The sequence below is a fragment of the Falco cherrug genome, chromosome 16 (assembly GCF_023634085.1).
Source record: "Falco cherrug isolate bFalChe1 chromosome 16, bFalChe1.pri, whole genome shotgun sequence".
NCBI lineage: Eukaryota > Metazoa > Chordata > Aves > Falconiformes > Falconidae > Falco > Falco cherrug.
Window position 1 is genome coordinate 6,587,013 of NC_073712.1, and position 13,228 is coordinate 6,600,240.

A 13,228-nucleotide genomic window follows, 5' to 3' on the forward strand; every position below is an offset into this window, starting at 1 on the left:
TGTCGCTGCTGAAGAACCTGAAGCACGCCAACATCGTGACCCTGCATGACATCATCCACACGGAGCGCTCCCTCACCCTTGTCTTCGAGTACCTGGTGGGTCTAGGGGGGCTTTCTGCAGGAACAGGGGGATGGCTCCCCTCCTGCAGGAACGGGGGGATGGCTGCTGTCCTGCAGGCATGGGGGGGACGGCTGCCGTCCTGCAGGAATGGGGGGGTGGCTGCTTGCTGTGGGTGGGTGATGGGGCCAAGGGAAGGCCAGGCTGACAGCTGCTTCCTGCTGCAGGACAACGACCTCAAGCAGTACCTCGATAACTGTGGGAACCTGATGAGCGTGCACAATGTGAAGGTGAGATGGTGCTGCCTGGGACCCTGTACCCCTGCCCCTCACTCGCCTTGAGTGCAGTCTAGGGTCTTGCAGGGCTGGGTGAGTCTGGATGCCCCTTCTCTCTTCAGTTCAGCCTTGTTACTCTTCTTTGACCTTTCTCAGCCTGCTTTTATGGTCTGCCAGCATTTCTCCAGTCATTGCCACCCTAAATAAAATCACTGTGCATGCAGACTTTGTTCATCCCCTTTTCTGGAGTGCTGGCAATGAGCCTGAACACTTGTCTGCATGTGTCCCACCCCAGGCCGACTTCGAGGGGTCTTTTCTGGCCATGAGTTTGAGAGCCCTTGAGGCAAACCCACTTTTGGTGCCTGTGTCCCCATGCTAAATGCAGCCCCCTCCTGTGCCCCACAGATCTTCATGTTCCAGTTGCTGCGTGGCCTGGCTTATTGTCATGGGAGAAAGATCCTGCACCGAGACCTCAAACCCCAGAACCTGCTCATCAACGAGAGAGGAGAGCTCAAGCTGGCTGACTTTGGTAGGTGGGTCTGTCTGGGGAAGATGCAGCATTGCAAGGAGGCGCAGCTTCTTGATGCCCGTCCCTTTCGTCCGCAGGACTGGCCAGAGCCAAGTCAGTTCCTACAAAAACATATTCCAATGAGGTGGTCACGCTGTGGTACCGGCCCCCTGACGTCCTGCTGGGATCTACCGAGTATTCCACACCCATTGACATGTGGTGAGTCACGACTCCAAACCGAGCTTCCTGGGCTCTCCGAGATGGTGGGCTGGGGTTTTCCTTCTGCCTGCCAGTGCAGCACCAGACGTGCCCACACAGAGTTGGTTACACCAGGGGGTGGTGGGCTCCCCCAGAGACCACGCTGTTTTCTGTGTCCCCTGGGGCACAGGGTCTTTGGAGCGTGCTGACCACACCGGGGCAAAGGGTTACCCGTGGCAGAGAAGTGCTGCAGCTCCTGGAGCTCATTTCCTTCTCCCAGAACCTCATCCCTGGCCAAGGGGTGGTGGAGCATCCACAGGGCTTCTCCCTCACTAATCCCAGGGTCCCTGCCGCTGCTGTAGGGGCGTTGGGTGCATCCACTACGAGATGGTCACGGGACGGCCCATGTTCCCGGGCTCCACGGTGAAAGAAGAGCTGCATTTGATCTTCAGGCTGCTGGGTGAGTCTTCTGCTGTGTCCCCGGTCCCCACGCGAGGGCAGTGGCTGACTGCAGCAGCCTCGGGAGCCCGGCGGCAGCCTGCTGGCTGGCACAGCCTTGGCAGCGTGGGCAGGCGTGGGCAGAGGATCCCGCAGCCCCCGCCGGGCTGGCAGGCAGCAGAGGGGTGAGGGGTCCTCGCCAGCTGCCCCTGGGATGCGCGGTCCCAGCCTGCGGGGACATTCGTGCCCTCTCTCCTGGGCTGGGCACCCACCGGTTGACCACTCCTAGGTGATGCACAAAGGGAAGGGGAACGTCAGTTGGCTCCGTGTTCAGGGGTCTCTGACTCCATGCGTCATTTAAGGCACGCAGAGATGACCTGACTCAGAGCTTTTCATGCCCGTGTCGGTGGCAGACAGCTCACTGCAGCCTCTGGTTATGTCTGACCTTCCCTGAACTGCTCTAATGTTCTTGTTGAGACCTCCGTAAGTTCTCCCCGTAAATCCAGGGAGAAACTCAGGACTAAGACTAAGGACAGAAGCAAGTTCTGAAATCCTCACAAAACAGCACCAAACTCAAGGGTTTGCAAACTCAAAGATTACTCCCTTGTAACAGATACAAGGAAGTATCTACTTACCTCTACCTGGCGCTCGCATGCAGGAGGCTCTTCCCTCTGCACCGAATAAGCGTGACAGGTTTCCATCTCTCCCCCTTCCCAGGAACCCCAACAGAAGACACCTGGCCTGGAATCACATCCAACGAGGAGTTTAAGGCTTACAATTTCACACAGTACCGAGCCCAGCCGTTAATAAATCACGCCCCAAGGTACCTCTTTGAGCAGGGACATGTAAGGCATGGTGGGCTTGTGCTGGTTGTAAAGGGGAGCCTGGGCAGACCAGTTTCATTTTCTCCTTGTGGTGCTGGCAGCTTGTGAATGCAAGCTTGTCCCTTGCATTGACTATTGCAATATCTCCAGGGTGCAATAATGCTCCATTTTTTATTTCCTCCTTCTCTCAGGCTGGACTCGGAAGGCATTGACTTGCTGACAAACCTCCTTCTGGTGAGCGGTAGAGCAGTCCAGGGGCATGGCAAAGGGGTTTTCTGAAGTGAAGGTACTCTGGCTGCCCTCACACTGATTTTGGAGCCAGGCAGGAGAGGAGCTGTGACTACAGAATAAGCCATGGCCATGTAGATGCTATCCCAAACCACCTCCCATTAAGGATGGTGAACCATCCCCTACCCTGTGTCCTCTCACGCACAAGTGGGAGGACACAAACCTGATGATCTGTAAGGTACTACGTGGCCGGTGCACTGCTATGGTCGCACAGTGTGTGCTGTGCCTTGTGCACGTGCAAATGGCACCGGGAATTGCCTGCACACCCCTGTGGTGTGCACAGCGTTTGGACACACTGTCACCCACGCAGCGTATGAAGTCGTTGGGGCACTTAGGTGTGCATAGGTGCCCTCACCTTGTGTGGGGCCTCTGTGTCCACTGAATGCCCTCTCACGTGTGCAGACTGTATGTAATTGCCTTTCTCTGGGGCTTTGTGCAGTACAAAGCCAAAGGCCGGATTTCGGCGGAGGCAGCCCTGCGGCACGCTTACTTCAAGAGCCTGGGAGAGCGGGTGCATCTCCTGCCTGACAGTAAGTGCCTGCCGTCCTCTTGCCTGGGGGATGTGGAGCAAAGAGCTTCTGTGCAACCCCAGGGTGGTGGGTTGCAGCCAGGTCTCCTTGGATGCCTCTTGTCTTTGCTCACTCAGAGGTGCTCCCGCAGCAGGGTGGGGTGGGAGCTTGGCGGCTGCAGGAGCAAGAAACAACTTGGGTAGGAAGTGTAGAGGAGGAGGAGGAGTGGGAGAGGAAAGCTGTGATGAGGTGCAGCGCTGCACTTGGGCACTGCCATCCGTCCTGGATCTGGGTTTGCGGGCTGCTGGACTGACCCCTCTCTCTCTGCCCCCTCTGCCTAGATGCTTCCATCTTCTCCCTGAAGGAGATCCAGCTTCAAAAGGACCCTGGCTACCGTGGCTCAGCCTTTCAGCAGTCAGGTAGGACTAGGGAAAATCCTGCTGGCATCTCCCAGAATGGTGCCATGGACCATGCTGGCACTGGGGTTGCTCCAGTGGGTCCCACGTAGGAAAAAGCCAAACCTGCTCCCTGCTTCAGTCCCCAGATTACCCCTGGGCATCCTTGCTTGTCACCTACTCTGGTACCAAAGTCACATCTAGATGTTGTGAGGCACAGCTCCCCTCTCCATGGATGCCATGGGCTCATAACCTCCTAACCCAGAGCACCACAGGGCTCAGCCTCTGCAAACTGCTGCTCACCACCTGACCTCTCCTGACCCCCCTCTCTCTCTGTTCCTCAGCCCGAGGCAAGAACAGGAGGCAGAGTATATTTTAAACGTGGATCTCATGTTCCCCTTGTCACCATGGAGATCGAAGCACTGAGAAAGGAGACGGCAACACGCTTCCACCTGACCCACCGCAGAATTACTGACTCGAGCAGGACGATGCTGAAGCGCCCTTCGCCACAGACTCCCCCCTGCCCATCCCCACAACCACAGCCCCTAGCAGTTCATGGACCTGTGGCCTTTCTCCCCTCTTGTTTTCATGTTGCCCCCCACCAGCTGTGAGCTGCCACCCCCTGTGCAGGTGCTCTAGCGAGGAGCTTCCCTGGGCATTGCCCAGAGTGCAGGATCGTGTGCTGCCCCAGGGAGCACTCGCTGCCCTCGGTGGGCGAGCCAGCCTCGGGGGGGTTTGTGAGCAGGGAGTGGTATTTCCAAAGCTGGGCTGTGGATCGTAGCGTGTGGCCCAGGCAGGCATTTCTGGAAACATACCTTTGCTCAGACAACCTGCTCTGTACCCCTGTTTCTTGGGGAGATGTTACAAGTCAGGGGTATGACCCCGCCTGGCACTGGAGTGACTGCACCTGAAGCACAAAAATCAGGGCAGCCCCCCATTACTTGCCCTTGCCGCTGCCCACATAACCCCTTTTTCTCTCCCCATCTTTGGTACCTGTGTCCTGACAAGGATAGAGCAGCTGGGAGGAGGGGGCTTCCCATTGCTTCCTGCAGCATCTCCCCCTCCTTGCCACCATTGCGTTTGCAAATTCGGTCAGGCGGCTGCTCCCCAGGGATGTCCTGAGCTGAGACCAAGGGCTGGCTTAGGGGTGCAGGTACCTGCTGGTAGGGCTGTGCAGAAGCGGGGCCAGATGAGCACTGGCTCCGTGCTGCCTCCCGCTGCGGTGCCCAGCCTTCCCCAGACGCCGATGGAGCAGCCCCTTTCTCGTCGCCGAGCCTGCCATCCCCCCAGCCTGTGACCCTCTCTGCCACCATCACAAGGGCAGGACACGGTTCTCAGCCGGTGTCTCAGGAGCGCATCTCCCCCAGTCCCATCGCTGAGCCCCACGCGATGTGGCAGAGCCCGAGCCGCGCAGCCTCTCCGTACCAAAGTGTTGCGCACACCCACCTCAGTGCATTTGTACCCAGAGGAGGGGGGAGAGGTGCCAAACCTCCCACAGCTCAGCTGTGGGGACCAGAAATAGACCCGCAGAGAAGCAAATCATCCCTCAAACCTCGTTGCCTGGCCTCTACGTTTGTAGCTGATGCCAGATCGTGCCAGCCCTGACTCAGATCAATGCCATAGGACTGAGGTGCCTGCTTAGATCTGAGCGTGCTTTGCTGGCCGAGGACTGCTCCTGCTGCGTTTTCCCCTCCATACACTTCAGGAACGTGCCAAATGCATCCTGAGCGAAGAGGCCCTGCTGCACCTCGCCCCCACAGCCTGCAAACAGCCTGAAACGTCTTCAAGCGTGTGAGCGTTGCAAAAAGTCTCTCTACTGTATAATACTCAAATCCTTTTCTTGGCTGTCCCAGATGACTAGTCCTCTCACCCACCGGTCCTCTAGCCCATGGATGTGGCCACAGAGACTCTGCACTTGGCAGGTGCTGTGACTGTCACCTGGCACTGGGACTGGCAGGGCACGCTGATGTCTTAACCCCTCGCGCTCCCAGCCCGGAGGCATTGTTCAGGGGCCAGTAACTCTCCGTGCTGCGGTTTCCCCATCGAGCAGAGAGCGAGGACTCTGCTTTCTGCTTTGCCGTGTGGCATTCTGTCTGTGATCCTTGGAAAATACAAAGCATGAGGTATAAACGTGGAGACCCCGGAGCTCCCCAGAGCTTCTGGGGTGACTCCTCCCCGTGCCAGTGCTCGATGCACCCTCTGAGCTTCCCCCATCAGACCAAAACTCTTAATTCGGGTTTGTCCTAGACAAGCATCCAGACGTCTGCATTGTTTGAGGTTTGCCCGTCCCTGCTCCGTTCCCTTCTCGGTATGTCCAGCATACAGCAGGCTGAATAGCTCATTAATTGTTTCCATTTGATAGGGAAGAGCATGAATAGCCATCAGCCACCAGTGACGCATTTCACCCTGATGTCAGAGTAGTGTTTTGCCTGTTTCCTACACCCGGCTCCTGCTGCGTGGGGCTTTTCAGTAGGGAGGCTCACAAGGGGAGGTGTTGGCTGGAGTAAGTCTGAACTCTTACACTCTCTTCTTTCACAAAGGCGTTTTATGCAGGAATTTCCTTGGCATGGCAGGGGTCTGTGGTGCAGACTTGCACTTCCCAGGGCAGCCAGCTCCCGTCAGGAATTAGCTCAGCAGGCAGGCCAGCTCACGGATGGATGGATGGACGGTCTCCTGCGCCCCTGTAGCAGCACTTTCAGGTACATGGGGCGAGGAGTGCTGGCGTGCCCAGGGGAGCAGAGCTGCCCCTGCGCTCAGATCGGGCCAGGGGGAGCAGGAACCCCCTCCCCTCGCTCTTGGGAAGCCCGTTCAGGACGTGTTTCACTGGGCTTTGTGCAGTTTTCTTGCTTGGTGTTAACCATCACCATGCACTGAGGTTGTCTTGGGCGTAAAGCTTGCTGGGGCACAGGGCGCCTAGCTGAGCTGTCCCGCTTCCCGCTGGGAGGATGGAGGCAGACCACACCAGACAACCGGACTGGTCTGTGGGCTCGGCGCTCCCCTCATAAGAGAGAGATTCCTGCTGAAGGTCAGGGTCACCTACAGAAACTTCTGGGGAGAAGTGTTGGGGAAAAGACCTAGCAGTGACCGTGTAGACAGGACTGCTTTACCCGGGATCAGATAGCAAAGACAAAGGGCCTGTTGGCTGTTGTTTATTCTTTCGTAGCCTTTGCCTTTCCTCCTACAAATCCTCCCTAAAGGAGACACTATTATTTATTAGCCCTGTGTGCCACTAACAGCCCGCATCTAAGATAACCCCTTTTGTTCCACTGCTTTTAGTAGATATTTAATTCCTATTCAGGAGGGCAGTAGCGTGTGTAAATATTTGGTGTCCTGCTGAGCAAGATTTGATTTTCAAGCTCCCGTCGCTGTTGTGCTTGCACGTGTGGGCTGGCAGAGCCCCGAGCGCCTGCTCTCCCACGGCGCGCTGCCCGCCTGCGGAGGGAAGGGAGTAGCAGGATGGCAGGGATTAGAGCCTGGAGCCAAACCCCCCTTCTCCATCTCCTGGATGCTGTTACAGCCCCCCTGAGGGCCGCGGGGTCCAGCTGGGTGGATGAGGACAGATTGCTCTGGGATGCCCCCGTTTATGAGTCGAGCACGCAAGGGGACAAATTCTGCAGCGGGGCTTCTGCCGCCAATGGCATCGCTCCCTGCTCCGGCAGCTCATCCCCGGGCAGGCTTTCCCCAGCTTTTGGGGTGCCAGCCAGCTCCCAAGTTGGATTTTTAATGTCGTGCTCATGAAAATGCTGGGAATGTCTGTGGCTCTCCGGCATTTTTTTCATTTTGTGGGTTCTCCCATCCGCCGCTTTGCGGAGTAGCTAGCACTCCTCGCAGATGGGGAGTTTTGACAAAAGGAAACTGTTGCTTTGTCTTCCAGACATTTTTCTTGCAATTTTTTTTTGTTTGTTTACCAGTTCCGGTGGAAGATGGGATTTTTGGCTGTACCCTCAGGAAAGGCTGTGTTCTTTCATCTTTCTTGCTGATAGCTACTTAAAGAAATGTAAGTAAAGTAACGTGTAAAGCAAGGTCCACGATATGAGACAACAATAAAACTTACAGGCAGAGAGCTATTTAATTTCACTGTCTCCATACACACATGCACACGCCTTTCCTGGCTTAGCCCATTGCCAGATCTATGTTAAGATTTTGAATAACAAAGCTACATTGTATCTTGGAGACTAAGGACAAGTTAAGTGGATTTCCCTCTCCCTTACACACGATGAAAAAAAACCCCGTAATTAGAAGGCCATTTTCCCAAGCTTCTCAAATGTTCTGTTTTGGTTTTTTTCCCATGACTTACCTTCAGTCAGAAATTAGGCTAGCATAAAAAAGGAGCTCCCAGAGCAGGCTAGGACCAATTAGATGGGAAAACATTAGAGAAAGAGTCTAACCCATGGGACTGAGCAATGTAAAAGGTTTAGTGTGTGTGTCCCAGGGCACGGGGAAGAGACTGGACCTGGGGGTGGGCGCCTGCCTGGCTTTGCGTGGCCAAACCGCTTGCACTAGCGCGTGTCTGGTGTCTTGAAGCCACGCAAGGGCAGGTTTGCTCAGAGCTGCTCAGCGATGGCTGAGCAGGCCCTGCGAGAGCCGTCACGTCTCCATCCTGAAATACAGGAGGTGAAAAGCAACATGATCTCACCTGCCAAGAGCTGTGGCTCTCTGACCGTGCGCGTACCGCACCGCTGTCCTGTCTCCGTACGCCGGAGCCTTGTAAGAAATGCATTTGGATGTCCCCGTGGCCCTTCCCACCGGCGATGTCTGGGCACAGATCCGACGAAACCCACTTTCTGGTTTCTCTAATTGCCTTCTCTCATCCTCAGCATCATGCTTGTCTTACAGCAGGAAAAATAGATTCAAGCGGCCAGGATACACATACTGTGAACGTTCTCTGGTGTGATTCATTTGCAGAATACCAATAATATATTTAACTAGTATTGTACAAACGAAAGATGCATTTTAAAAGAAATGATTTTAAAGATTTATTCCAAAAGAGGCAATGATTTTTTAATAGAAAGTTTTTCTGGAACAAATGGAACGGTACAAAAAAAAATAATAAATAAAAAATAGGAGACTGTATCCATCTATCAATCTTGTGTCTGAATGTTTCATGAGAATATTTCAATTTTTGTATTTCAGATGTGACATGGACTATTTTGTGGATGTGCTCACTTTATTGCTAAGGCTTATATTACAGTTGTATTGCAAATGCTCCAAAGCCAAGATTGGACAATAAACTTTATTGAATACAGGATAGTTTTGTACAGGACATAATTTTTCTCTTTTCTCTTTTTTTGATAGGAGAAGGATCTGCTTTGTTTTTGAATTTCAGCTAGTAGGTAGGACTGACGTCTCAGGTGTGCAGGTCCCTTGGCAGGCTCCCGAGCGGTGAGTTGCTCCGTGGCAGCGTGCAGGGGAGGCGGGCTGCCGCGCCGTGGCAGGCGGTGTGCCGTGCCATGCGCTGTGCGTGCCATGCTGTGCTGTGCCATGCCACGCTGTGCCATCTCTCTGCTTTCCTGCGGTCATTCCCCACAGCTGCTTTCTGTGCAGCTCCAGGGCGCCTTTTGTTTTCACTCCTGCTCGCAGGGCATTTTTTGGCCGGCTGTAGTAAACTCCCAGGCACGGACGTAGCGCAAAAGGAGTTTTCCACTACCTGACCTTTGCAGGGGGTTGAAACACAAGACCTCAGGAACTTGTGCGCAATAGGAAAATGTTGCTGTGGTCCTTTGCGTGGATCTTAAGGCCCTAAACAAATATTGCCATAAGCCTATCAGGCAAATAAAGCACAGAGCTGACATGCCCAGCCCATGATTGCAAAGCAACTGAAGGGCAGAACTGGCAAAGGGACAGGGGAGCCTTGCTTCCCACCTCTCCAGCAGCTGAAAATCTCCCTGAGATCAGAGCTATTCAGCACGGCAGTTGCCATCCCCTATTCCTGCTCTTTGGCCCGTCAGTGCTGAAGAGAAGCTACAGCCACCAGGGTCCAGGGGACCTGGGAAGAGCCAGAGATCGGGGTGGGGTGTCTGTGGGATCTTTGGGGCCAGACCCAAGGTGTGAGCCCACGGCGAATGGGTGGCTGGTTTAGGGAAGGGGGCAATGCCCTTCATCCCCTTCCTGGGGCTGCACCTCCAGGCAGCGCCCAGCCTGCCTGAGTCACCTTCAGGCACTGGCATGGGCAGATCCCCAGTAACAAGCTGTTTGCTAAACCAGTTCCTCCATCTGCCACTCTCATTCCTCCAGTCTCGCAGCAGCAGCAGCTGCCGGCACTGGGTCCAGGGGAATGCTGCCAAGCAGCCCCAGCCCGCATCCCCCGCCTGGGGACCCAGCCAGCATCCAGATGTTCCCAGCTGCCCAAATAGCCGTGACCTCCCCGCTCCATTAGGTATTCCTCCTGCCTCACAGGGCTGCTCCAGCCAGGTCACCAATTGCTCCCCGGGTCTCTCAGCAGACCTGTCTGCAATGCGGGGGTGATACCTGCTGCCCTCAACAAGATTATTTATGTGTCATTAAATTACAGGTGTGTTTCGGGAGGCTCAGCCTGATTGTTTCGTTGCAGCCCGCCCTCCTCTGCCGCTGTTTTAGTGCAGTGAAGGAGGAAGCAGGTTGATTCCAGCGAAATGGGAGTGGGTGTGTGAATTATTTCGGTTGGGTGGTAGGAAAACGTGTAGGTGAGTGCTTCCTTCTTTTTGACAAGTGTTACAGGATCTGTAATAACTGGGCCAAGATCTCAGGCTAATGTTTGACCTAGAAGTGGAGCCGAGCATTCCAAATCACACGCGTGTTTTGAAACTCTTGACCCCAAAATACATGAGGTGAACACCTTTCTCGTGTGCTGCCGTTCCAGCTGCCTGCCCCATTTATGCTGGATTGCCAAACTTCTTACGTGCAGCCTAGAATAATTCAACCCATAATATGAAGAGTTTAACCTGTGTTGTGAGAAGCATCACGTCTTTTCTCAGTAAGGTTCGGTGATTCAGGGCGGTTCTTTCCTTATCTGCTCAAGCTTCATTGGTGGTGGTTTTTGGGGGCAGTTACCGCTGTTAAAAGGCACCAGTGCTCCCATCTCCAAATGCGCGTGCAGGTCTTCACCCCATCAAACCAGCACACGGGGTTGCGGGGATAACATGTTGGGATTTCTGAGGGTGTCAGCCCAGATTTGCCCTTTGCAGGCCCTTGGCAAAAGGGTGACGGGGAAAACTGTCCGACAGCATCTCAGCTCCAGGCTCTTGGCCAACCCAAACACTGGCAAAAGCCCTTGACAGAGCCTGTCCCCAGGTGCCTGCTGTCCCCAGCCCACCCGTGGAGCCTCAGCTGGTTCCACCCCAAGGAAACCTTTAGAAAACCTATTACTAGAACTGAATTTCCCCACTGTGTTGAGGCTGGGCTGAGGGAAGTGATGCCAGCGTCACAACAGCAGATCTGAGCGACATCTGGCCTCTGGGTTGAAGCTCTACGGAGTAGTCGCTGCAGAGCAGGACCAATTATGTTAAAGAAGCAATTGCACCACTGGCTGAAAAGTGTAACTGATACAGTGTGCAAAAACCCTGCTGTGCCTCTTGCTGCCCCAGGAACGTGCGAGGGCACAGGAAGCAAGGGGAAGGTGTTTTTCAGGTGCTTGCGATCTTTCTGAGCAGCAATGGCACACGCTGACGCTGCTGTCTGTAATCACGCTGCTCTGCTATTCCTCCATTCATGGTTTCACTTTGCAGTTTGCAGCAAGCGCAGAAATGTGGGTGTTTAATTCATTGCAAGTACAACATTGATTTCAGTTTGGAAAACAGCCTAAAGTGCCTCCTCGTGAAGCTAATTCTGGTGTTGCATATACTCATAGTCCTGTGGCTTGCATTTTTATGAGCTACCTCCAAGGATCTGGATTTCAGTACATGGAGCCAGAAAGGATCTGCGTGTTCTTATGCTGACTAACCCACCTACGCTTCGTTTCTTATTTGCAAGCAGATCTTGCATGATTTATGTTATCCCTGATAAAATGGCCAGATATTCCTGGAGGCAAGTGTTCTAGCGTTTAGGCCATTGCTTAGCAAACAGGGTCAGCTGTTGTAGCTGGGTAGGAGTTAGCACTAACATCTGTAACCTCTGGTGCCCGGATGCTGCTTTCTCATCTGGGGGTGGATGCAGCAAACCTGCAAAGATGGGGAAAGCATTGCTCAGCCTTTTTATAGTTGGGGGAAGCCAGGGCCCAGAGGGCTGATGCTGTCAAGTGATGGTGATGCAGTAATGGGAGCTAGTAGAGCACACAGGTCTCCTGGCTCCCTGTCTGGTAAAGGGAGAACTACAATCAAAACTGAGATCAAGAATGTGGTCGAGGGCAACCACCGGTAGAGCCCTGTAAGCCCTTTTCCTGGGGCATGGCTCCTGGTGCGTGGAAGATAAGGATCTGCTGTTTCATCAGGTAACTCCAGCTCCATGCGCAAGAAGATGGATCGATGAAGAGGCTCAGGAGATGCATTTTGATGGAAAGGCCTTTTCTGTCACAATCCTTCCTCCCTCCTGTTGTTTTGTCGCCGCTTAAGGCTGGGGATGGAGACGCTGGGGTCACCTGCAGTGGCATGACATCTCAAAGCTAGTGATTGCCTGGCAGGGAGAGCCCGAGGCACCCAGGCCTCCGCATCAGCCTCCCCCTCCCCCTCTGGCTATTAAGGAAGACAGTCTATCATGTAATGATAAAATCCAATTTCCGGCCGTGCTGTTGACTCACTCCATGTCCATAAGCAAAGTGCTTCATTCCTTTCTGGCCCTCAGTTTCCCCATCAGTAAACCAGGATAACAACATTGCCCTGTCCCCCCAGGCGGCTGAGCTGTTTCTTCAGTTGCTTAATGGTTCCAGGTGCAGGTCCCTGACCGCCCCAGAGTTTTCCTTCAGGGCAATCGGGAGTTTATTTTGCCCACCTGCCTGGGGCTGTTGCCCACAGCTGCTTTACTTGGTGGTGGAAGAGGCCAAGATCCTGTTCTCCTTACTGTGGGAAGACTCCAGTAGATGCCACAGACAGGGAAGGACAAGGACTCAGATGTAATTTGGATTAGCTAAACATTAAGCCATGTCCAGGTGGAAATGGGTGCCTACAGCCCCGGAGCAGCATTCCTGAAGGACGGGTCACAGGACGCGTGAGTACCTGTGCGGGGTCTGCTGGCACGGGAAGGGACCTGGTGCGTGGGCCCGGGGCCAGCCCCCTGCCACGGCTGAGCTCCATCGATTCTGCTTTGCCTGGAAAGAGTGTTCTAAAAATTGTCTTTCCTAGCTAAAGTAGGTGAAATATTTATAAATCCATCCTCTAGAGGAGACCTTTTGCGTAAGCATCAACCACTCCGACTTTAAAACATGCCCTCCCCGAGCCGTCTTGTGCTCCTCATCCAGAGAGGGGGCAACTTTAATTGCATTTGTCTGGAACGGTCACACCTATTTACCGGAGAGCACAGGGATGGTCCGCAGCAGAAAAAGGGGATTCTGGGCTCCCTTTGGGAAGGGGATTTCTGGGCTCCCTTTGGGAAGGGGATTTCTGGGCTCCCTTTGGGAAGGGGATTTCTGGGCTCCCTTGCTTGGCCCTGCTGTCTGTCGCATGGCGTTTGCTGTGGTGGCCCTGGTTCAGCACCGCGAGGTGGGGTCGCGGCGGGGGGCTGCCCCGCTTCTGGCAAGGCGATGCGAACGCCGCGGGGTGCCGGGGAGGGCGGCGGGGCTCTCGGCCGGGCCCCCGCGGGATGCGCCGGAGCGCGGCGGGCTCGGGCG

General features: G+C 54.6%; 1 protein-coding gene across 2 annotated transcripts in view; it reads left to right on the top strand.

The window, feature by feature from the left end:
- Window positions 1-8,740, top strand: part of CDK18 (cyclin dependent kinase 18) — a 39,958-nt gene extending 31,218 nt beyond the window's left edge. For both annotated transcript variants that reach the window (XM_055728230.1, XM_027816552.2), the window contains exons 7-16: window positions 1-95; window positions 285-347; window positions 738-861; window positions 939-1,059; window positions 1,401-1,498; window positions 2,194-2,299; window positions 2,492-2,534; window positions 3,028-3,118; window positions 3,439-3,516; window positions 3,837-8,740. In XM_055728230.1, coding sequence (XP_055584205.1) covers window positions 1-95; window positions 285-347; window positions 738-861; window positions 939-1,059; window positions 1,401-1,498; window positions 2,194-2,299; window positions 2,492-2,534; window positions 3,028-3,118; window positions 3,439-3,516; window positions 3,837-3,871 — 854 coding nt within the window. In that variant the 3' untranslated portion in view covers window positions 3,872-8,740. The remainder of the gene's footprint in view (window positions 96-284; window positions 348-737; window positions 862-938; window positions 1,060-1,400; window positions 1,499-2,193; window positions 2,300-2,491; window positions 2,535-3,027; window positions 3,119-3,438; window positions 3,517-3,836) is intronic.
- Window positions 8,741-13,228: the final 4,488 nt, after the last annotated feature.